The 26,099-nt window shown below is 40.5% G+C and overlaps 1 protein-coding gene across 8 annotated transcripts in view; it reads left to right on the top strand.

Annotated features, from left to right (window-relative positions):
* Nucleotides 1–26,099, top strand: part of Alas (5-aminolevulinate synthase) — a 136,585-nt gene that overhangs the window by 98,579 nt on the left and 11,907 nt on the right. For 3 of the 8 annotated variants that reach the window (XM_070094548.1, XM_053788064.2, XM_053788060.2), the window contains exons 2-8: nt 5,602–5,764; nt 9,512–9,616; nt 9,900–9,986; nt 10,993–11,169; nt 15,294–15,515; nt 19,817–20,028; nt 23,991–24,123. In XM_070094548.1, coding sequence (XP_069950649.1) covers nt 5,614–5,764; nt 9,512–9,616; nt 9,900–9,986; nt 10,993–11,169; nt 15,294–15,515; nt 19,817–20,028; nt 23,991–24,123 — 1,087 coding nt within the window. In that variant the 5' untranslated portion in view covers nt 5,602–5,613. Of the gene's footprint in view, nt 1–2,720; nt 2,763–5,601; nt 5,765–9,511; nt 9,617–9,899; nt 9,987–10,992; nt 11,170–15,293; nt 15,516–19,816; nt 20,029–23,990; nt 24,124–26,099 lie in introns of those variants that run through there. The other 5 variants (XM_053788065.2, XM_053788061.2, XM_053788063.2 and 2 more) reach the window with 4 other exon arrangements.

Genomic DNA, 26,099 nt, shown 5'->3' on the forward strand with positions numbered 1-26,099 from the left:
GAAAGGTTAAGGGAAATCGGCCTGATGACACTGGAGGACAGGAGGGTTAGGGAAGACATGATAACGACATACAAAATACTGCGAGGAATTGACAAGGTGGACAGAGAAAGGGTATTCCAGAGATGAGACACAGAAACAGGGGGTCACAATTAAAAGTTGAAGACTCAGATGAGTCCGAGATGTTAGGAAGTATTTAGTCAGAGTTGTCAGGAAGTGGAATAGTATGACAAGTGACGTAGTGGATGCAGGAACCATACATAATTTTAAGACGAAGTATGATGAATCTCGAGGACCCAATAGCGATCAGAAAAGAGACGGGGCCAGGAAGTATGACTCGACCCCTGCAACCACAAATAGGTGGGTACACACACACGAACTGTGAATCGACCCCTTCAACCACATATAGGTGAATACATGTATACCTTCATATATACATATGTACATGCATATGTAAGTATAAAATTATGAATCTCCCAGTAAGGAATAATCAGTTTTTTTTTTTATCAAGGAGCAGTAGTGAAGATATAATTTAAGTGGCTGATACCAACGTCGGCTGAGTGTGAGGTTACAAGCCCCTTAGCACCATCCAGTACCCCCTTTATCTCACCCAAACAACTTCTATACCGCTACGAAAAAACAGAAACATTTTTAAGAAAATACTGCAGACGCGGTGTAATGGTGTTTCACGAGGGCATTTTGTAATGTGACCGAGGATTGAGTGTTTTAAAGCGTGGTGATGAAGTGTAAGAGGGAAAGTGGGGAACTGGATATTTTGACTAACAACAGATGGCAGAGAGTGAAAGTAAAGAACTTCAAATGAGAGTGGAGTAAACGAAAAAAAACTGGGTTACTCAAGGCACGGTTGTTTTATTTTCTGTGAGGATTGTTGGAGGATGCTCTAACCATCCTCACGGAAGATATAAAAATCCTTAAAACATTTTCCACGTGGAGGTGACACAGATACCATAATACTTGTGAAGGGATCTTGATATAAAGAATTGCAGCTACCCAAACACTGTCCGTGGCCCCAGACTATTCAACATCTCCCCTCAAGGGAGGTTCCTTGACGCTGGTGAGGGGCTCTTGATCTAGGGAATTGCATCTGTGCTCCGGTTCCTTAAATTGAGCCTAAATACCTTCCATCCTCCCCTCACATGCGCTGTATAATCCTACGGGTTTAGCGCTCCTCGTGATTATTATAATCAGCATCTTAGAAGATATCAGAAACACTGCTGGAACAAGTGTAGAGGTATTCAAGAGGAAACTGAACAAGTATCTTCACCAGGTGCCTGATCGACCAGGCTGTGATGGATATGTAGGGCAACGGGTCAACAGCAATAACCTTGTTGACAAGGCTAGCCGGGCTTCGGGAGTAGAAAAACTCGGAACTCATCAGAGGTATATCAAAGGTTCCGAACCTGATTGCCTTACACTCTTGGTTGTCCTTGCACATCTAATAGTAAAAGAGTGTTAGAAACTACACTTGTTCTGGAAGTCATATTCCTGGAAGAATGCCAAGGTGCGAGACTAATTCAGTTGCTACTGGAAGGTTTCAAGTGTTGATTAAAAGGTATCTCACGAATTGCCATGTATCTGATAACTATAAAAAAAAAAATTCAGTGATAAGATCTCCGCGGGTCAAGTAGTATCCTGGACTTGAAAGTTATTGCTTCTCTTAAAACATCACAGCGCTGTATAGCCCTTGTGGCTTAGCGCTTCTTTTTTGATTATAATAATAAATCTTAAAACATCAGTGATGGTACAGTTGATTATTTTTAATCAAGAGGTGTCACATTATTGATGGTACTCTATGCAAGAGGTATCATTGATAGTACAGCCCTTGTGGTTTAGCGCTTCTTTTTTATTATAATAACAATGATAGTACGCTTCAACCCCACGGGTTTAGCGCTTCCCATGATAACTCTTCAACCTAAACAATATGAAGTTCAACGAGGAGAAATTTCAACTATTCAGATATGGGAAACTTGATGAAATTAAAAATGTATAAGGGTATACAACAAATTCTAACCATACAATAGAGCGGAAAAGTAATGTGAAGGACCTGGGAGTGATAATATCAAAGGATCTCGCCTTCAAAGACCACAACCATGTATCTACCTCATCCGCTTGGAAAAATGATAGGATGGATAATGAAAACCTTCAAAACTAGGGATGCCAAGTCCATGATGATTCTCTTCAAATCGCTTGTGCCCTCTAGGGTGGAATACTGCTGTACACTAACGGCCCCCTTCAAGGCTGGCGACATTACAGACCTGGAGTGTGTACAAAGAACTTCACGACACACACAAGTACGATAAGGCACCTAAACTACTGGGAACGGTTAAAGGTCCTTGATCTGTATTCCTTGGAATGCAGGCGAGAGAGATACATGATAATATACACTTGGAAGATCCTGTAGGGATTGACATCAAACCTGCACACGAAAATCACACCCTATGAAAGCAAAAGACTCGGCAGGAGATGCAACATTCCCCCGATGAAGAGCAGGGGCGCCACGAGCACGTTGAGAGAGAACACAATAAGTGTCCGGGGCCCCCGACTGTTCAACTGCCTCCCAGCATACATAAGGGGGATTACCAATAGACCCCTGGCTGTCTTCAAGAAGGCACTGGACAGGCACCTAAAGTTAGTACCAGACCAACCGGGCTGGGGTTCGTACGTCAGCTTGCGTGCGGCCGGCAGCAACAGCCTAGTTGATCAGACCCTGATCCACCATGAGGCCTGGTCTCAGACCTCTCCAGGTAAGAGGTATCATTATTGATAGTACTCCTCAACCAAAATGTATCATTATTGACAGTGTTCTTCAAGGAAGGTTACTTGATGTTGGTGAGGGGCTTTTGATTTAGGGAATTGGATCTGTGCTCCAGTTCCCCGAATTAAGCCTGAATGCCTTCCACATCCCCCCCCAGGCGCTGTATAATCCTCCGGGTTTAGCGCTTCCCCTTGATTATAATAATAATAATAATCTCCAAATCACTTCTGTTATCGTTTTCATTACTTTCGCGGACTTTCATCTCCTTAAAAGCACGTGAGATGTAAGAACTAAAAATATCAAGTGCTGCTGGCAAGTAATTATTAAACTCGATAAGCTACACGGACCCGTCTCATAATCAATACGTCATCGATACTTGAAGGTCAGTTTCAGGATCAGCACACCTTCCTTTCCCTCTTGAGAAGTGCCTTGATGCAGGTAATGGGCTCTTGATTCATTAAATTAGACTTTCAACGTCAGATCGAATTTGATTATCTCCCATTCCATAGGCGCAGTTACCCTACAGGTGTAGCGCTTCCATATAATAATAATAATAATAATTGGATGTAAGATTCAATACGAGAAGTGAAGAATAAAGTCCATGAAACGTTTGGGTTCTGTAAGATAATTACCGGTATGCTTCTTCATAAAAATTTTGTATTGATGTCGGTACTCGTAGTCTGACTCTTGAAACCTACCAGCAGATATAAATATTCCTGGAACTAATGTAGAAGTCTAAGAGAAACCTAGGCAAGGTAGCACTAGCAAGAGAAAACTAGGCAAGATAGCACTAACAAGAGAAAACTAGGCAAGGTAGCACTAGCAAGAGAAAGCTAGGCAAGGCAGCACTTGCAAGAGAAAGCTAGGCAAGGCAGCACTAGCAAGAGAAAGCTAGACAAGGTAGCACTAGCAAGAGAAAGCTAGGCAAGGCAGCACTAGCAAGAGAAAGCTAGGCAAGGCAGCACTAGCAAGAGAAAGCTAGGCAAGGCAGCACTAGCAAGAGAAAGCTAGGCAAGGCAGCACTAGCAAGAGAAAGCTAGGCAAGGCAGCACTAGCAAGAGAAAGCTAGGCAAGGCAGCACTAACAAGAGAAAGCTAGGCAAGGCAGCACTAGCAAGAGAAAGCTATGCAAGGTAGCACTAGCAAGAGAAAGCTAGGCAAGGCAGCACTAGCAAGAGAAAGCTAGGCAAGGTAGCACTAGCAAGAGAAAGCTAGGCAAGGCAGCACTAGCAAGAGAAAGCTAGGCAAGGCAGCACTAGCAAGAGAAAGCTAGGCAAGGCAGCACTAGCAAGAGAAAGCTAGGCAAGGTAGCACTAGCAAGAGAAAGCTAGGCAAGGCAGCACTAGCAAGAGAAAGCTAGACAAGGTAGCACTAGCAAGAGAAAGCTAGGCAAGGTAGCACTAGCAAGAGAAAGCTAGGCAAGGCAGCACTAGCAAGAGAAAGCTAGGCAATGTAGCACTAGCAGGAGAAAGCTAGGCAATGTAGCACCAGCAAGAGAAAGCTAAGCAAGATAGCACTAGCAAGAGACAACTAGGCAAGGTAGCACTAGCAAGAGAAAGCTAGGCAAGGTAGCACTAGCAAGAGAAAGCTAGGCAAGGCAGCACTAGCAAGAGAAAGCTAGGCAAGGTAGCACTAGCAAGAGAAAGCTAGGCAAGGCAGCACTAGCAAGAGAAAGCTAGACAAGGTAGCACTAGCAAGAGAAAGCTAGGCAAGGTAGCACTAGCAAGAGAAAGCTAGGCAAGGCAGCACTAGCAAGAGAAAGCTAGGCAATGTAGCACTAGCAGGAGAAAGCTAGGCAATGTAGCACCAGCAAGAGAAAGCTAAGCAAGATAGCACTAGCAAGAGACAACTAGGCAAGGTAGCACTAGCAAGAGAAAGCTAGGCAAGGTAGCACTAGCAAGAGAAAGCTAGGCAAGGCAGCACTAGCAAGAGAAAGCTAGGCAAGGTAGCACTAGCAAGAGAAAGCTAGGCAAGGTGGCACTAGCAAGAGAAAGCTAAGCAAGGTAGCACTAGCAAGAGAAAGCTAGGCACATTAACACTAGCAAGAGAAAGCTAGGCAAGGTAGCACTAGCAAGAGAAAGCTAGGCAAGGTAGCACTAGCAAGAGAAACCTAGGCAAAGTAGCAAAGCCTGATTAATTAGGCTGTCACCAGGGAAACCTGGCTTCAGGTCTGACGTCCTACCTGAGTAGGAAAACTTGAACTGGATGCAGGCATATCCCTGGTAATTCCCCGCTTTCCTCTCACACTCATCCCGTCCTCCACTTCCCTTCTTCACCTCATGAACTTCCTCTCCTTGCCTTATCCACTTCCCCTCCTCACCTCATCCACTTCCCCTCCTCACCTCATCCACTTCCCCTCCTCATCTCATCCACTTCTCCTCGCCTCACCCACTTCCCCTCCTCGCCCCACCTACTTCCCCTCCTCGCCTCATCCACTTCACCTCCTTGCCTCATCCACTTCCCCTCCTTGCCTCATCCACTTCCCCTCCTCACCTCACCCACTTCTCCTCACCTCACCCTCTTCCCCTCATCGCCTCACCCACTTCCCCTCCTCACCTCACCCACTTCCCCTCCTCGCCTCACCCACTTCCCCTCCTCACCTCATCCACTTCCCCCCTCACCTTGCCCACTTCCCCTCCTCACCTCACCCAAAATTCAATAATAGCTGATTTTTTTTTTTAACTCTGATGATCTTGGCTAAGGCACTTTGGCACTAAGGCCTTTGTGCAAATTGGAAGAGTTGTAGTGTTAGTAAAGGTTGGAGTGTAACCCTAATGATATTGCTACAGGAAATTGACTTTTTTGCAAAAACATGTTATTGTGTTACAGGTGGTGAAAAAAATGCCTTGTCCATTCATGTCGCGCCTGTCAACACAATTTGTGCGTCACTACAGCTCCTCCCTGGTGCGACAGTATGGGGAGATGTGCCCTGTAATGAGCTCTATGGGCCGCTCCAGATCCTTCAACACCCTCTCCTCCAACAAGGACCCCGGTTAGTGCTGTCCTCCCTCCTCTAAATGCCTCTCACATTTAATTCTAAATCTGTTTAAAACCAAACACTTTATAGCTTTCATAATGCCAGCTGTGGCTCAGTTGGGAACACACGTGCTTCACACACTGAGTGTCCATAATTCAGTCCCCAGGGTGGGTGGAAACATTGGGCATGTTTTGGATTGTTTCCTAACACCTGCTATCCTTGTTCATCTAGCAGTAGGTAGGTACCTGAAGGTTAGTCGACTGGTGTGGGATGCATCCTGAGGGACAAGATCGAGGGACCACAGTGGAAATAAGACAGTCCTCGATGACGCATTGACTTTCTTGGTTATCCTGGGTGGCTAACCCTCCTGGTTAAAAATCCCAACAAATCTTATTTTCCTATCTTATCCTTATTCTTGACATTTCAGTATTTGACTTTTAACACTTAATGATATGACCAATTTTGCACATTTTTTTATATCTGCTAACATTTAAGATGGTGATTGACAGTAATTAACCTATCCCTGTATTCTGTATGTATTCATCAGAAATTACAGCCTCTCTTCACTTAACGATGGCGTTCTGTTCCTGAGACCATGTTGTTAACGTCGCTAAGTGAGGGGCATTCTATAATGGTAGTGAGTTTGTGTCAACCATCTTTGATATTGTTTTAATGTCACCTTTGCACCATTTATAACATTTCTGGTATACATGTATTTTTAAATGTTATACAGTAGTGTACTGTATATTGAAGTAAACAGAATAGAGGAAATCAGCTCTACATTATTTAGGTATACATTATTTAGGTATGAATACTGATCAGAGTCCGTCATAAGTCCGAGGCATCGGTAAACGAGTACGTCACTAAGTGAGGAGAGGCTGTACTCATTAAATCAGATAATGGATAATTTCACCATTGTCTTGTACAGAAAGCCAACAAATGTATGCATGTGTATACACTACTAAAATCATCAAAGGAAGATCAGGGGGTGTTTTAAATTGTTTGTAAGTGACCTGAATGTCTGTGGTCCAGAATTCCTTGATCAAAGTGAAGGAAATCTTTGGTAACTACTAGTTTGTAGTACCCATGTAGGTGGGTTGATGCAGTGGACCCTCGGTTATCGGCCATAATCCGTTCCAGAAGGTTGGCCTAAATCCGAAATAGCTGAAAACAGAAATAATATTTTCCATAAGAATTAATGTAAATACAATTAATCCGTTCCAGACACCCAAAAATATTAACAAAAAATACATTTTTTAAAGATTAACTCTAGTTTTACATACACAAAACAATGAGAACTAAATAAAATAAATAAATGAACATTTAAATCACTGTTACATACCTTCAATGAAGACTCTTGTTGGCTTATGGAAGACAGGGAGGAGGAGAGAGGGAGGACTGAGTATTGTTTGAAAGGGAAATCCCCCTCCATAAGGACTAAAGGTATCAAAGCCCTCTCTAGGATTACGTCCCTTCTTTGTCTTTTACTGCCACTAGGATGAGCTTGAGAGTCACTGCACCCCTGTCGCACAGTAAAACTGTCCAGAGAGCTCTGTTTCTGGCGTCTCTTTAAGATATGCCTGAAGTGGGACAAGGTTTTGTCACTGAACATATTGCAGATATGGCTTGTTTGAGCTTGGTCGAGGTGATATTTTTCAACAAAAGTTTGCACCTCCCTCCACTTTGCACAAATGTCCTTAATCACTGAAGAAGGCATATTCTCCCCTCTCTCTTCCTCCTCCTCTGAACCAATTTCCTCAACTGCAGTCTGTTACTGTTCCAGATGAAGGTCGTGCAGCTCTTCGGTGGTTAGCTTTTCCCTGTGGTCCTCCACCAATTCTTCCACATCCTCGCCACTCACCTCCAACCCCTTGGACTTCCCCAAAGACACAGTAGATTCCACAACAGGCGTAGGGTCATCAGGGTCAGCCTCAAACCCTTGAAAATCCTTGTCGAGGACACATTCTGGCCACAATTTTCTCCAGGCAGAGTTCAGAGTCCTGGAAGTCACTCCCTGCCAAGCCATATGCAGTGGAGGATATTGAAGTGATTCCTCCAGAAATCTCTTAGGGTCAAGTCAATGTCTGAGGTCACTGCTTTCATGTAGAGTTTTTTGAAGTTAGAAATGACCTGCTGGTCCATGGGCTGGATGAGAGGAGTGGTGTTTGGAGGCATGAACTTCACTGTTATAAAACTTAACTCCAGAGACAATTGGTCTACCAAGTTTGGAGGGTGAGCAGGAGCATTGTCCGGTACCAGGAGACACTTGAATGGCAATTTATTTTCCTGAAGGTATTTTTTCACACTTGGGCCAAACACTTCATGGACCCAGTCAATGAAAATGTGCCCTGTGACCCATGCCTTATTATTAGCTTTCCACAACACGCACAATTTACTCTTGACGGCATTGTTTTTCTTGAACACTCTGGGATTTTCAGTGATACACCAGTAAAGGCTTCATTTTGAAATCCCCACTAGCATTTCCACAAAACAAAAGAGTAAGCCTGTCTTTCATAGGCTTGTGTCCTGGCAGTGCCTTTTCCTCCTGCATGTTGTAGGTTTTCTTTGGCATTTTCTTCCAGAAGAGGCCTGTTTCATCACAATTGAACACTTGTTGGGGGAGGAATCCTTTAGCCTCTACGTACCCCTTGAATTCATCAACAAATGCTGTGGCCGCACATTTGTCAAAGCTTGCAGCCTCGCCATGCCTTACAACACTGTGTATGCCACTACGCTTTTTAACTCTCTCAAACCAGCCTTTGCTGGCCCTAAATTCACTAACAGCACTCATTCCAGGCATTTTCTTTACGAGATCGTCATGCAACTGCCATGCCTCTTCACAAATGATCGACTCCACAACACTGTCTCCCGCTAATTGTTTTTCATTGATCCACACCAACAATAACTTCTCCACATCTTCGATTATTGGTGACCTTTGTTTCGTTAGCACATTTACCCGTTTTGCAACATTAGCTTCCTTGATTTCTACTTTCTTTGCCAGGATGGAAGTGATTATTGATTTGGATTTCCTGTATATCTTGGCAAGCTCAAGCACACGTACACCACTCTCATACTTTTCAACAATTTTTTCTTAAATTCCATCGTGTTTCTCACTTTCTTTACCAAAGGAGCTTTACTAGGAACTTTCTTTGGGCCCATGGTGGCTTATTTTGCAGTTGCACTCAATCAATAACCACAAAAAATAATGGATTATAGTGAAATCTTTGGATGAATGTGCGGAGGTTTCCTCACTCACCCAGAGACACAGCCAGACTGACTCGTGAACACGGTGGAACGGTTGTTAGACGCGTCCAATATGGCCAATCTCCAAAATAACGGCCGATAACCAGGCTAGAATTTCAGCCAAAAAAGCGGACAAAAACCGAATTGGCCGATATCCGGAACGACCGATAACCGAGCCTCCACTGTGCTACTATTTCTGAAGCCAAAAAATTTGTTACTCAAATTTGTAAAGTATGTACTCATGAACAGGCACTGACAATCAAGAAATCTCTCAAACACATCCTAGCATGTGTGCATGTACAAAGTAAGCTTGGATTAATAGCTATAATAAACTTAATAGTGATAAGAATTCCTAATCACTTAATACATATAGTTGCTTCTATTTATTACTTTGATTTTGTTTAGTGTGAAGTGTTTTGCCTTTGATGTAATGATCTTTATAGTTATTGTATCCTGAAAATAATTTCAAAATTACAGTTTTATTCTAAAGGCTTTTTGATCTGACAATGTTTTTTTTAGCAGAAGGAGAGAAGACCTGCCCCTTTTTGAATGGCAAGAATCTGGTGAAGCAAGCTAGCCGAGAAGTACAAGAGGATGTCATTGATCTTTCTGCTAGAGAGCAAGGTAAATAAATAAAGGCATACCATTCAAGTTAGTTTGGTGTAGATTTTCTCTGCCATAATTAAATTGTTTAAATAAATGTTAGCCATTTACTCAGTGATAATGACTTGTAGTACAGTACAGTTCATTTTTTTGAAGCTGTACGTCTTTAGTGGGTTATTTCATATTGATGAAAATATTAATAGGAATTGTTCAGGTATACTGTATTAGAAAAAAATCATTTTCAAACATCACTATTATTCAGCTGTTTTGCATCAGTGTATTTACACGACTTGGCCTTTCACAGGCCCTGCTGGACTTGAAGTCAAACCCAAAGATACGGCCAAATGCCCCTTTTTAGCTTCTCAGGCAGTCCCTGATAAGAAAGCTAAAGGTATGCTTTCATGTAGATTTTGAGAGCTAAATAACTTAGCATTTTGTAAGAGCACCACCTTAGTTCCAAAGTTTCATGTTTTGTCCTGTATTTGCCCAAGCTAAAGAACCTATATGCATAACCTAAAGCATGTATTTGTGAAAAATAACCCAGCTAGGCCTGACTGACTTGCGTATAGTTATCCACATTCTTCTTGCTGCTTTCTCACTACGTTTGATTTCTTGGAAGTTTCTTGCAGAATGTAAAGAGCAAGTAGCATGACAGAAGTTACATTCTATTAGTGTTATTATATCTAAGCTTTTTTGTGTGTTTTATTGAGTTTTTTCTTTTTTATCTTAGTTTTTTTTTCAAATGGTGTACTGTATGAGTACTGTTATAGCATAAGTAGAAAATTTTATCTAACTGATTTTCCCAGATCCATAGATATTACCATGCCTGTGCTCCAACATTACATCAAATTACAATAGACCATTGTCTTCCAAGCACTCTGATCGAAGAGGTATTATTTGAACATACTAGATGATAAATTAGAGTAATTGGAGGCAAATGATCTGGGACTTGATGTGCTGTTGGAGTATGAGCATGATAATACTGTACTTTATTTTATTTTCATTTTTCTAACTAATTGGGTATTGTATTACAATTTATTGGTTTACTGTGGCATTAGGGGAAATTATGACAGTGTAAATTACATAAATTGTTACATAAGCCCATTAAATGAAAAGCCTTTTCACAATTTTAAAATCTTGAAATGTCCTTCACATCATTAAATTCTTGAAGAAATGTTCATTCATTGGCGAATTTTCCTGTTAGGGCAAAAAAAAAAAAAGTATTTTACCAATATTTTGGCCATATATTGAATATAGTGATTTTTATAAAATACTTTTAATCTTGTAAAAGTGATCGACAGTCATTCTTGCACTATTGTAAGCAATTGGTAGACATTGTATACAGTAAATAGGTTATTTATGTTACTTAATACAATTTTCTCATATTACTTTAACAGAGTTGAATTCATTTCCATACAACGAATTTTTTAAGGAGCAAATTGCCCAGAAAAAAGCTGACCATTCCTACCGCGTGTTCAAGAAGGTTGCTCGAATCGCTGACCACTTTCCAAAAGCCAAGGAGTATTCATGGGGAGAGAGAGAGATCACTGTATGGTGTTCCAATGATTATTTAGGTAAGCTAACTTAAGTTTAAGCAAAGTTTCTTTACAAAATCCATGTCTTTTAGTTGCTGGGAAATGAAAGTATCATATTAAAGTTCAAATATCTCTACTTTAAAGTAGTACTAATCATTAATTTTTGGGTTATACATGTTATTTATTTTTTTTTATCATCACACTGGCCGATTCCCACCAAGGCAGGGTGGCCCGAAAAAGAAAAACTTTCACCATCATTCACTCCATCACTGTCTTGCCAGAAGGGTTTTTACACTACAGTTTTTAAATTGCAACATTAACACCCCTCCTTCAGAGTGCAGGCACTGTACTTCCCATCTCCAGGACTCAAGTCCGGCCTGCCGGTTTCCCTGAACCCCTTCATAAATGTTACTTTGCTCACACTCCAACAGCGCGTCAAGTATTAAAAACCATTTGTCTCCATTCACTCCTATCAAACACGCTCACGCATGCCTGCTGGAAGTCCAAGCCCCTCGCACACAAAACCTCCTTTACCCCCTCCCTCCAACCTTTCCTAGGCCGACCCCTACCCCGCCTTCCTTCCACTACAGACTGATACACTCTTGAAGTTATTCTGTTTCGCTCCATTCTCTCCACATGTCCGAACCACCTCAACAACCCTTCCTCAGCCCTCTGGACAACAGTTTTGGTAATCCCGCACCTCCTCCTAACTTCCAAACTACGAATTCTCTGCATTATATTCACACCACACATTGCTCTCAGACATGACATCTCCACTGCCTCCAGCCTTCTCCTCGCTGCAACATTCATCACCCATGCTTCACACCCATATAAGAGCGTTGGTAAAACTATACTCTCATACATTCCCCTCTTTGCCTCCAAGGACAAAGTTCTTTGTCTCCACAGACTCCTAAGTGCACCACTCACCCTTTTCCCCTCATCAATTCTATGATTCACCTCATCTTTCATAGACCCATCCGCTGACATGTCCACTCCCAAATATCTGAATACATTCACCTCCTCCATACTCTCTCCCTCCAATCTGATATCCAATCTTTCATCACCTAATCTTTTTGTTATCCTCATAACCTTACTCTTTCCTGTATTCACTTTCAATTTTCTTCTTTTGCACACCCTACCAAATTCATCCACCAATCTCTGCAACTTCTCTTCAGAATCTCCCAAGAGCAGTGTCATCAGCAAAGAGCAACTGTGACAACTCCCACTTTATGTGTGATTCTTTATCTTTTAACTCCACGCCTCTTGCCAAGACCCTCGCATTTACTTCTCTTACAACCCCATCTATAAATATATTAAACAACCACGATGACATCACACATCCTTGTCTAAGGCCTACTTTTACTGAGAAATAATTTCCCTCTTTCCTACATACTCTAACTTGAGCCTCACTATCCTCGTAAAAACTCTTCACTGCTTTCAGTAACCTACCTCCTACACCATACACCTGCAACATCTGCCACATTGCCCCCCTATCCACCCTGTCATACGCCTTTTCCAAATCCATAAATGCCACAAAGACCTCTTTAGACTTATCTAAATACTGTTCACTTATATGTTTCACTGTAAACACCTGGTCCACACACCCCCTACCTTTCCTAAAGCCTCCTTGTTCATCTGCTATCCTATTCTCCATCTTACTCTTAATTCTTTCAATAATAACTCTACCATACGCTTTGCCAGGTATACTCAACAGACTTTCTTTCTTTCTTTCAACACACCGGCCGTATCCCACCGAGGCGGGGTGGCCCAAAAGGAAAAACGAAAGTTTCTCCTTTTACATTTAGTAATATATACAGGAGAAGAGGTTACTAGCCCCTTGCTCCCGGCATTTTAGTCGCCTCTTACAACATGCATGGCTTACGGAGGAAGAATTCTGTTCCACTTCCCCATGGAGATAAGAGGAAATAAACAAGAATAAGAACTAGAAAGAAAATAGAAGAAAACCCAGAGGGGTGTGTATATATGTGCTTGTACATGTATGTGTAGTGTGACCTAAGTGTAAGTAGAAGTAGCAAGACGTACCTGAAATCTTGCATGTTCATGAGACAGAAAAAAGGACACCAGCAATCCTACCATCATGTAAAACAATTACAGGCTTTCGTTTTACACTCACTTGGCAGGACGGTAGTACCTCCCTGGGCAGTTGCTGTCTACCAACCTACTACCTATAACTCAACAGACTTATCCCCCTATAATTTTTGCACTCTCTTTTATCCCGTTTGCCTTTATACAAAGGAACTATGCATGCTCTCTGCCAATCCCTAGGTACCTTACCCTCTTCCATACATTTATTAAATAATTGCACCAACCACTCCAAAACTATATCCCCACCGGCTTTTAACATTTCTATCTTTATCCCATCAATCCCGGCTGCCTTACCCCCTTTCATTTTACCTACTGCCTCACGAACTTCCCCCACACTCACAACTGGCTCTTCCTCACTCCTACAAGATGTTGTTCCTCCTTGCCCTATACACGAAATCACAGCTTCCCTATCTTCATCAACTTTAACAATTCCTCAAAATATTCCCTCCATCTTCCCAATACCTCTAACTCTCCATTTAATAACTCTCCTCTCCTATTTTTAACTGACAAATCCATTTGTTCTCTAGGCTTTCTTAACTTGTTAATCTCACTCCAAAACTTTTTCTTATTTTCAACAAAATTTGTTGATAACATCTCACCCACTCTCTCATTTGCTCTCTTTTTACATTGCTTCACCTCTCTCTTTTTCTCCATATACTCTTCCCTCCTTGCATCACTTCTACTTTGTAAAAACTTCTCATATGCTAACTTTTTCTCCCTTACTACTCTCTTCACATCATCATTCCACCAATCGCTCCTCTTCCCTCCTGCACCCACTTTCCTGTAACCACAAACTTCTGCTGAACACTCTTAACACTACATTTTTAAACCTACCCCATATCTCTTCGACCCCATTGCCTATGCTCTCATTAGCCCATCTATCCTCCAATAGCTGTTTATATCTTACCCTAACTGCCTCCTCTTTTAGTTTATAAACCTTCACCTCTCTCTTCCCTGATGCTTCTATTCTCCTTGTATCCCATCTACCTTTTACTCTCAGTGTAGCTACAACTAGAAAGTGATCTGAAATATCTGTGGCCCCTCTATAAACATGTACATGCTGAAGTCTACTCAACAGTCTTTTATCTACCAATACATAATCAAACAAACTACTGTCATTTCGCCCTACATCATATCTTGTATACTTATTTATCCTCTTTTTCTTAAAATATGTATTACCTATAACTAAACCCCTTTCTATACAAAGTTCAATCAAAGGGCTCCCATTATCATTTACACCTGGCACCCCAAACTTACCTACCACACCCTCTCTAAAAGTTTCTCCTACTTTAGCATTCAGGTCCCCTACCACAATTACTCTCTCACTTGGTTCAAAGGCTCCTATACATTCACTTAACATCTCCCAAAATCTCTCTCTCTCCTCTGCATTCCTCTCTTCTCCAGATGCATACACGCTTATTATGACCCACTTCTCGCATCCAACCTTTACTTTAATCCACATAATTCTTGCATTTACACATTCATATTCTCTTTTCTCCTTCCATAACTGATCATTCAACATTACTGCTACCCCTTCGTTTCCTCTAACTCTCTCAGATACTCCAGATTTAATCCCATTTATTTCCCCCCACCGAAACTCCCCTACCCCCTTCAGCTTTGTTTCACTTAGGGCCAGGACGTCCAACTTCTTTTCATTCATAACATCAGCAATCATCTGTTTCTTGTCATCCGCACTACATCCACGCACATTTAAGCATCCCAGTTTTATAAAGTTTTTCTTCTTCTCTTTTTTAGTAAATGTCTACAGGAGAAGGTTATACATGTATATTAATATTTTCTCCATTGGGAAGTGGAACAGAATTCTTCCTCTGTAAGCCATGTGTGTCATAATAGGCGACTAAAATGCCGGAAGCAAAGGGCTAGCAACCCCTTCTCCTGTATACATTACTAATTTTAAAAAGAAAAACTTTTTTTTTTTTTTAAGGTCACCCTGCCTCGGTGGGATATGGCCGGTTTGTTGAAAAAACTATTAATATTTGTCAGTTGTTTGGAGTGAGTATATTGCTCTTGCTAATATCAACTATATGATTTGACAGGAATGTCACGACATGAAGGTGTGCGTGCTGCAGTGCGCACATCCTTAGATAAGCACGGTGCAGGAGCTGGTGGTACCAGGAACATTTCTGGCAACACTGTACTTCATGAGACTTTAGAAGCCAAGTTAGCATCAATCCATCAGAAGGATGCAGCTTTGCTCTTTACTTCTTGCTATGTTGCTAATGACTCTACACTATATACTTTAGCTAAGGCTTTACCAGGTAAGAAAATCTGCATAAAATGAAATACAGTGGATGTACAGGAGCAACTTGGCAGAATTAATACTTGATATATAATTTTAAGTGTGAATGATAAGAAGTTTTGATTTATTTATCAAATTGTTAGAATAAAGAAGAATTTTCTTTATTATATTAAATAAAGTAAATTTTAATTACAGTAGTTGAATATAAACACCATGTATAATATAAGCATAGTGCATATTTATCATATACAGTGGACCCCCGGTTAACGATATTTTTTCACTCCAGAAGTATGTTCAGGTGCCAGTACTGACCGAATTTGTTCCCATAAGGAATATTGTGAAGTAGATTAGTCCATTTCAGACCCCCAAACATACACGTACAAACTTTTTTTTTTTTTTTTTTTTTTTCAACAAGTCGGCCGTCTCCCACCGAGGCAGGGTGACCCAAAAAAGAAAGAAAATCCCCAAAAAGAAAATACTTTCATCATCATTCAACACTTTCACCACACTCGCACATTATCACTGTTTTTGCAGAGGTGCTCAGAATACAACAGTCTAGAAGCATACACATATAAAGATACACAACATATCCCTCCAAACTGCCAATATCCCAAACCCCTCCTTTAAAGTGCAGGCATTGTACTTCCCATTTCCAGGACTCAAGTCCGACTATATGAAAATAACCGGTTTCCCTGAATCCCTTCACTAAATATTACCCTGCTCACACTCCAACAGATCGTCAGGTCCCAAGTACCATTCGTCTCCATTCACTCCTATCTAACACGCTCACGCACGCTTGCTGGAAGTCCAAGCCCCTTACCCACAAAACCTCCTTTACCCCCTCTCTCCAACCCTTTCGAGGACGACCCCTACCCCGCCTTCCTTCCCCTATAGATTTATATGCTTTCCATGTCATTCTACTTTGATCCATTCTCTCTAAATGACCAAACCACCTCAACAACCCCTCTTCTGCCCTCTGACTAATACTTTTATTAACTCCACACCTTCTCCTAATTTCCACACTCCGAATTTTCTGCATAATATTTACACCACACATTGCCCTTAAACAGGACATCTCCACTGCCTCCAACCGTCTCCTCGCTGCTGCATTTACCACCCAAGCTTCACACCCATATAAGAGTGTTGGTACTACTATACTTTCATACATTCCCTTCTTTGCCTCCATAGATAACGTTTTTTGACTCCACATATACCTCAACGCACCACTCACCTTTTTTCCCTCATCAATTCTATGATTAACCTCATCCTTCATAAATCCATCCGCCGACACGTCAACTCCCAAGTATCTGAAAACATTCACTTCTTCCATACTCCTCCTCCCCAATTTGATATCCAATTTTTCTTTATCTAAATCATTTGACACCCTCATCACCTTACTCTTTTCTATGTTCACTTTCAACTTTCTACCTTTACACACATTCCCAAACTCATCCACTAACCTTTGCAATTTTTCTTTAGAATCTCCCATAAGCACAGTATCATCAGCAAAAAGTAACTGTGTCAATTCCCATTTTGAATTTGATTCCCCATAATTTAATCCCACCCCTCTCCCAAACACCCTAGCATTTACTTCCTTAACAACCCCATCTATAAATATATTAAACAACCATGGTGACATTACACATCCCTGTCTAAGACCTACTTTTACCGGGAAATAGTCTCCCTCTCTTCTACACACCCTAACCTGAGCCTCACTATCTTCATAAAAACTCTTTACAGCATTTAATAACTTACCACCTATTCCATATACTTGCAACATCTGCCACATTGCTCCTCTATCCACTCTATCATATGCCTTTTCTAAATCCATAAATGCAATAAAAACTTCCCTACCTTTATCTAAATACTGTTCACATATATGCTTCAATGTAAACACTTGATCTACACATCCCCTACCCACTCTGAAACCTCCTTGCTCATCCGCAATCCTACATTCTGTCTTACCTCTAATTCTTTCAATTATAACCCTACCGTACACTTTTCCTGGTATACTCAGTAAGCTTATTCCTCTATAATTTTTACAGTCTCTTTTGTCCCCTTTCCCTTTATATAAAGGGACTATACATGCTCTCCGCCAATCCCTAGGTACCTTCCCCTCTTTCATACATTTATTGAACAAAAGTACCAACCACTCCAACACTATATCCCCCCCTGCTTTTAACATTTCTGTCATGATCCCATCAGTACCAGCTGCTTTACCCCCTTTCATTTTACGTAATGCCTCACGTACCTCCCCCACACTTACATTCTGCTCTTCTTCACTCCTAAAAGATGGTATACCTCCCTGACCAGTGCATGAAATTACTGCCTCTGTTTCTTCCTTAACATTTAAAAGTTCCTCAAAATATTCTCGCCATCTACCTAATACCTCCATCTCCCCATCTACTAACTCCCCTACTCTGTTTTTAACTGACAAATCCATATTTTCCCTTGGCTTTCTTAACTTGTTTAACTCACTCCAAAATTTTTTCTTATTTTCATTAAAATTTCTTGACAGTGCCTCTCCCACTCTATCATCTGCTCTCCTTTTGCACTCTCTCACCACTCTCTTTACCTTTCTTTTACTCTCCATATATTCTGCTCTTCTTATAACACTTCTGCTTTGTAAAAACCTCTCATAAGCTACCTTTTTCTCTTTTATCACACCCTTTACTTCATCATTCCACCAATCACTCCTCTTTCCTCCTGCACCCACCCTCCTATAACCACAAACTTCTGCCCCACATTCTAATACTGCATTTTTAAAACTATTCCAACCCTCTTCAACCCCCCCATTACTCATCTTTGCACTATCCCACCTTTCTGCTAATAGTCGCTTATATCTCGCCCGAACTTCCTCCTCCCTTAGTTTATACACTTTCACCTCCCTCTTACTTGTTGTTGCCACCTTCCTCTTTTCCCATCTACCTCTTACTCTAACTGTAGCTACAACTAAATAATGATCCGATATATCAGTTGCCCCTCTATAAACATGTACATCCTGGAGCCTACCCATCAACCTTTTATCCACCAATACATAATCTAATAAACTACTTTCATTACGTGCTACATCATACCTTGTATATTTATTTATCCTCTTTTTCATAAAATATGTATTACTTATTACCAAATTTCTTTCTACACATAGCTCAATTAAAGGCTCCCCATTTACATTTACCCCTGGCACCCCAAATTTACCTACTACTCCCTCCATAACATTTTTACCCACTTTAGCATTGAAATCCCCAACCACCATTACTCTCACACTTGAGTCAAAACTCCCCACGCATTCACTCAACATTTCCCAAAATCTCTCTCTCTCCTCTACACTTCTCTCTTCTCCAGGTGCATACACGCTTATTATAACCCACTTTTCACATCCAATCTTTATTTTACTCCACATAATCCTTGAATTAATACATTTATAGTCCCTCTTTTCCTGCCATAGCTTATCCTTCAACATTATTGCTACTCCTTCTTTAGCTCTAACTCTATTTGAAACCCCTGACCTAATCCCATTTATTCCTCTCCATTGAAACTCTCCCACCCCCTTCAGCTTTGTTTCACTTAAAGCCAGGACATCCAGCTTCTTCTCATTCATAACATCCACAATCATCTCTTTCTTATCATCTGCACAACATCCACGCACATTCAGACTTCCCACTTTGACAATTTTCTTCTTCTTATTCTTTTTAGTAATCTTTACAGGAAAAGGGGTTACTAGCCCATTGTTCCCGGCATTTTAGTCGACTTTTACAACACGCATGGCTTACGGAGGAAAGATTCTTATTCCACTTCCCCATGGATATAAAAGGAAAATTAATAAGACCAAGAACTATTAAGATAAAATCAAAGAAAACTCAGATGAGTGTGTATGAATAAATGTGTATATGTATGTGTAGTGTGACCTAAGTGTAAGTAGAAGTAGCAAGACATGCCTGTAATCTTGCATATTTATGAGACAGACAAAAGACATCAGCAATCCTACCATCATGTAAAACAATTACAGGCTTTCGTTTTACACTCACTTGGCAGGACGGTAGTACCTCCCTGGGTGGTTGCTGTCTACCAACCTACTATCTGTACAAACGCACTTACATAAATACACTTACATAATTGGTCGCATTCGGAGGTGATCGTTATGCGGGGGTCCACTGTATATCTCTAATTTACATTGTCTCATTTTGTATATACCATTCTAAGTATCTGAGTGTCTTAACCTGTTTAAGTGTTGGCATTGTTAAATAGTGAGGTCATTCTTAAACAGAAATTCCCATTTATTTATTTGTCACCTTAAACTTTATAAATTGGCTGTTTCAGGTTGCCACATCTTCTCAGATGAAGGAAATCATGCCTCGATGATTCAGGGAATTCGTAACTCTGGTGTCCCAAAGCACATTTTCTCTCATAATGATCCAAAACACCTTGAAGAACAACTGAAATCAGTTGATGTATCTATTCCAAAGATCGTGGCCTTTGAAACTGTTCATTCCATGACAGGAGCTGTGTGCCCATTAAATGAGTTATGTGATGTAAGTCATTTCAACATCTCTCTTTTACTATATTAGTTATGTCTATTTTTTTTTTTTTATAAATTATCTGGTTATGATTTCTTGATTAAAACAAAATGAAGTTTGTATTATACAATAGACCAACTTCCTAAATTACTGCACTATGGAAATTTTAAGAATTAATCTGATGTAATACTAAACAAATCTATTTTTTTCCACACTAGTTGTACATAGTGAACATAGAAAAGAGTAAGGTAATGAGGGTATCAAATGATTTAGATAAAGAAAAATTGGATATCAAATTGGGGAGGAGGAGTATGGAAGAAGTGAATGTTTTCAGATACTTGGGAGTTGACGTGTCGGCGGATGGATTTATGAAGGATGAGGTTAATCATAGAATTGATGAGGGAAAAAAGGTGAGTGGAGTCAAAAAACATTATCTATGGAGGCAAAGAAGGGAATGTATGAAAGTATAGTAGTACCAACACTCTTATATGGGTGTGAAGCTTGGGTGGTAAATGCAGCAGCGAGGAGACGGTTGGAGGCAGTGGAGATGTCCTGTTTAAGGGCAATGTGTGGTGTAAATATTATGCAGAAAATTTGGGGTGTGGAAATTAGGAAAAGGTGTGGAGTTAATAAAAGTATTAGTCAGAGGGCAGAAGAGGGGTTGTTGAGGTGGTTTGGTCATTTAGAGAGAATGGATCAAAGTAGAATGACATGGAAAGCATATAAATCTATAGGGGAAGGAAGGAGGGGTAGGGGTCGTCCTCGAAAGGGTTGGAGAGAGGGGGTAAAGGAGGTTTTGTGGGCAAGGGGCTTGGACTTCCAGCAAGCGTGCGTGAGCGTATTAGATAGGAGTGAATGGAGACGAATGGTACTTGGGACCTGACGATCTGTTGGAGTGTGAGCAGGGTATTATTTAGTGAAGGGATTCAGGGAAACCGGTTATTTTCATATAGTCGGACTTGAGTCCTGGAAATGGGAAGTACAATGCCTGCACTTTAAAGGAGGGGTTTGGGATATTGGCAGTTTGGAGGGATATGTTGTGTATCTTTATATGTGTATGCTTCTAAACTGTTGTATTCTGAGCACCTCTGCAAAAACAGTGATAATGTGTGAGTGTGGTGAAAGTGTTGAATGATGATGAAAGTATTTTCTTTTTGGGGATTTTCTTTCTTTTTTGGGTCACCCTGCCTCGGTGGGAGATGGCCGACTTGTTGAAAAAAAAAAAAAAAAAAGTTGTATATAATACATCATCATTTACAGTGGAAAATTAATTGAGTCTTTCAGTGCATATATTGATTGTAGTTACATATTTAACCCTTTGACTGTTTCAGGCCCCTCTCTGAAACTGTCATTCTATGTCGCTCAATTTTTGAAAAAAAAAAAATTATTTTTTCTTATGAAATGATAGAGAATCTTTTCCCGATGGTAATGACACCAAAAGTTCGAAATTTGGTCGAAAACTCGTGGAATTATGGTCCCGCAAAGTTAGCGGTCTCAGCGACATATGCGTATCGGCGATTTCGCCGACTTTGAGCCCAATTTTCAGCCAATTCCATTGTTCCAGTTGACCAAACTCATAGCTATTTCTTTAGAACTCCATTTTATCTATCAGCTGAGTACAAGAAACCTCCCATTTACTAATTTGGACTACCCAATATGGTGGTCAGAAATTGGCAATTTGGCCAATTTCACGCAAAATAAAAAAGATGCCAATTTCAAAATAGGGTCCAGAATAAACAAGGTAGACATTCGTGGCACTAAAATAACATATGCTCTGTTCATTAGTCACATCTCTAGGCCCCTCTTATATTATTATTGCTTTCTATTTTGATTTTTTATTCATACAAAAAAATACAAAATTTACTGTTATGCAGACGACTGCATTATTGTAAAAATGGTATAAATAATATCAGTGCACTAGTGAAAGAATATTAGACTCCCTAGTTGACGTGTATTGGACGTGTGGTGTGATTTATTTACTCTTGAACATTGGTAAAAATCGAACATTTTCGCTACTTTGAGCTTAGTTTCAAGGTCGTTTTCATCGTAAAAGTAATGAAAATCATCTCTATTTCTGTAATATGTTTTCCATTTTATCACCTAAGACCATGAAAACGCGAATACAACGATAAATACTATACGAAAATACACCTCAAAGTTGGCGTTTTATTCCAAAAAAATGATCAGTTTTTTTTTTCTCATTACGCAATGTGTGCTGCAGGATTTTTTTTATGTGGTGCACACTGACCACACAGACCCATTCTCTCACATGTGGGCCTACCAGCTTTCTCCCACTTGATTTGAAGCCGCTAGAATTATTGAGTATATATACGTCAGAAACATTGGCTCGTAAGACGTATTTATACGTCGAAAACAGTCAAAGGGTTAAGTTTTTGGGGATGATTACTTTTCTTGGTTCCATCTTTGGACTTTAGTCTGACTGACATGTCTGCTGAGCCTCTTTCTTTTGTGAAGAGTGATTTCTGTATGCAGATGTGGGATCAGTCATTCTGGAAAATCCTAGAGGGATTGTTTCTAAATCTTCACACAGAAATCATTTCCTATGAAAGCAAGAGGTTTAGCAGATGGTGCAAGGCACCCACAGTGAAAATCATAGATGCTATGAGTAAACTGAAATAACGTAATATGTGTAAGAGGTCCAAGACTTTCCAACAGCCTCTCATCATACACAAGGGGATTACCAACAGACCCCTGGCTGTCTTCAAGAGGGAACTCCATAAGTTACTCAAGTTGGTTCTCAATCAGCCAAGCTGTAATTAATACACTGGAGTGCATGATGTTAGAAGTAACAGCTTAGTCCATCGGGCCATGATCTACCAGAGATCTGGTCTGGGACTGCTCTGTTAGAGAGTGTTGGCTCCAAAAAAACACTCTTCAGGTATTCAGGTCATGTATAAGTATAAAAACATAGTATGCAGAAAAAGCTTTATTGAGAATTTTGCTCATAGTTCACCTTTATTATGTGATGATAAAACTCAACTCTGAGTTAAAAAGTAGATCCAATAAAAGTTTGTTCTGTATATTGATATAGTGTCTTTGTATCTGTGCCTGTTGGGATTGTACTTGTGCATCCAGTTCTGTCATATTTAGTTTTAAATCATGTATGGAGCCTACCTCCATTGTCATTGTTCAGGAGGATGAATTTTCTTTGGGTGTCTGCTGTTGGGGTTGTGTAAAAGTGGATAGTAGGTATGATGAGGGTGGTGGGGAGTGCATGGATTATGTAATGTTTATATACCCTATGTTGCTTTTCATTATGTTTGGTTCTATTTTTTTTTTCATCAGCCAGCTTCCACCAAAGTAGGGGTAACCCCCAAAAATTAAACATTCACCATCATTCACTGTTTTGTCAGGAGTATGCTGATATCACAGTTCAGATGACCCCCTCTGACTGCACCATCTTCACCCCTTCTTCAGAGTGCAGGCACTGCCCTTCCCACCCCTAGGACTCAAGTCTGGCTAACTAGTTTTCCCTGGATCCCTTCATAAATGTTACTTTACTCACACTCCAACAACATGTCCATTAAAAGCCACTTGTCTCCACTTCGATCTAACATGCTTATACAATCCTACTGGACACTCAGGCCCCTATTACTCAGAACCTTTACTCCCTCCCTCCCAAACCATTCCTTGGATGACCCCATCCCCCTAGCCCTCCTACCTTCTTCCCAAGATTTATACACCCTGTTCATCTTTTTTCTTTCCATTCTCTAAATTCCCAAACCACCCCAATAACCTCTAAGGCAGTTATTTTTATTATTACTGGTAGGTGGATTACACCTATCAGTAATTTACCAATCAGAACCTTTCTTGTACAGAAAATTTTAGAGAATGCTCTGAGCTTTAAATTTCATTTTGTACAGTGGGAGAATATATAATAAAGGAAAGTACATTGTAAATGCATTAAGAAGTCTGATGCATAATAAAATTATGGCTAATTATTTTTGTTCTAACAGGTGGCTCACAAGTATGGAGCAATAACATATGTTGATGAGGTTCATGCAGTGGGCCTCTATGGTGAGAGTGGAGCTGGCATAGCAGACAGAGATGGTTTACACTACAAGATTGACATTGTCTCTGGAACTCTAGGTAAAAAAAATTAGGATTACCCAAAAACTTTTCTTGACATGTAGTATTTTGTAATAATTTATGCATAAATATTTATTTTTCTTTGAAGATACAACCATTAACTAATGTTCAGTATTACCATAGCATTGCTTAAGGAAAAACTAACATTATGTCATCATGACTTGTATACCAGTATTATATATTTGTATTTATGCATTTTGACACCTTGTTACATACTTTTTTGGCATGTTCTCATCCCTCTGTCTCCTCATAATTAGGGTAAAGTCAGTAAATGCCTTGGAAGTGAGTGAAATAATACCATAATACATGTTAAAAAGTGGAAATCAGTTGTATTTTGGTCATACAAAGTCTTGTATGGGTGTAAAGCATGGGTGATGACTGTTGCAACAAGGAGAAGGCTGGGATCAGTGGAGATGTCATATCTGAGGGCAGTGTATGGTGTGAATGTAATGTAGAGAATCTGTAGTTTGGAAATTAGGAGGAGGTGCAGGGTTACTAAAGATATAATCCAGAGGGCTGAGGAGGGGTTGTTGAGGTGGTTCGGACATTAGAGGGGATGGAATGAAATAGAATGACTTGGAGAGTATATAAATCTACGGTGAAAAAAAGGCGGGGTAGGGGTCAGCTTAGGAAAGGTTGGAGGTAAAGGAGATTTTGTGTACGAGGGCCTTAGTCTTCCAACAAACGTGGATGAGCATGTTAGATAGGAGTGGGTGGAGACAAATGGTTTTTATGACTTGACTGTTGTTAGAGTGTGAGCAAAGTAATATTTATGAAAAGATTCAGGGAAACCAGGAAGCCTGACTTGAATCCTGGAGTTGGGAAATACAGTGCCTGCACTCTGAAGGAGGGGTGTTTTTATGTTGCAGTTTTTTAACTGTAGTGTAAGCACACCCCTGGCAAGACAGTGATGGAGTGAATGATGAGTTTTTTTCTTTGTCGGGTCACCCTGCCTTGGTGGGAACCGATGCATTAATAAAAATAAAATAAAGTATTCACCTGCTTGGAAAATGCAGATGACTGGAAGGTGCAAAATAAGTGGGCAGAGTTCAACAAGGGCAGGGACAGTAAAGGATGAGTACATAAATTACATCCTGGTAAGCATACCTGATTGATCTAACATGATTTCCTCCCATTTCCCAAATGTTGTATGAACTTTAAGGGTTTATTGCTTTCCTTTGAATGTTATAATAATAATTTTTTTTTTTCTCAACAAGTCGGCCGTCTCCCACCGAGGCAGGGTGACCCAAAAAAGAAAGAAAATCCCCAAAAAGAAAATACTTTCATCATCATTCAACACTATCACCACACTCACACATTATCACTGTTTTTGCAGAGGTGCTCAGAATACAACAGTTTAGAAGCATATACGTATAAAGATACACAACATATCCCTCCAAACTGCCAATATCCCAAACCCCTCCTTTAAAGTGCAGGCATTGTACTTCCCATTTCCAGGACTCAAGTCCGACTATATGAAAATAACTGGTTTCCCTGAATCCCTTCACTAAATATTACCCTGCTCACACTCCAACAGATCGTCAGGTCCCAGGTATCATTCGTCTCCATTCACTCCTATCTAACATGCTCACACACGCTTGCTGGAAGTCCAAGCCCTTCGCCCACAAAACCTCCTTTACCCCCTCTCCAACTCTTTCGAGGACGACCCCTACCCCTCCTTCCTTCCCCTATAGATTTATATGCTTTCCATGTCATTCTACTTTGATCCATTCTCTCTAAATGACCAAACCACCTCAACAACCCCTCTTCTGCCCTCTGACTAATGCTTTTATTAACTCCACACCTTCTCCTAATTTCCACACTGAATTTTCTGCATAATATTTACACCACACATTGCCCTTAGACAGGACATCTCCACTGCCTCCAACCGTCTCCTCGCTGGTGCATTTACCACCCAAGCTTCACATCCATATAAGAGTGTTGGTACCACTATACTTTCATACATTCCCTTCTTT

Source organism: Cherax quadricarinatus, chromosome 46 (assembly GCF_038502225.1).
Source record: "Cherax quadricarinatus isolate ZL_2023a chromosome 46, ASM3850222v1, whole genome shotgun sequence".
Taxonomy (NCBI): Eukaryota; Metazoa; Arthropoda; class Malacostraca; order Decapoda; family Parastacidae; genus Cherax; species Cherax quadricarinatus.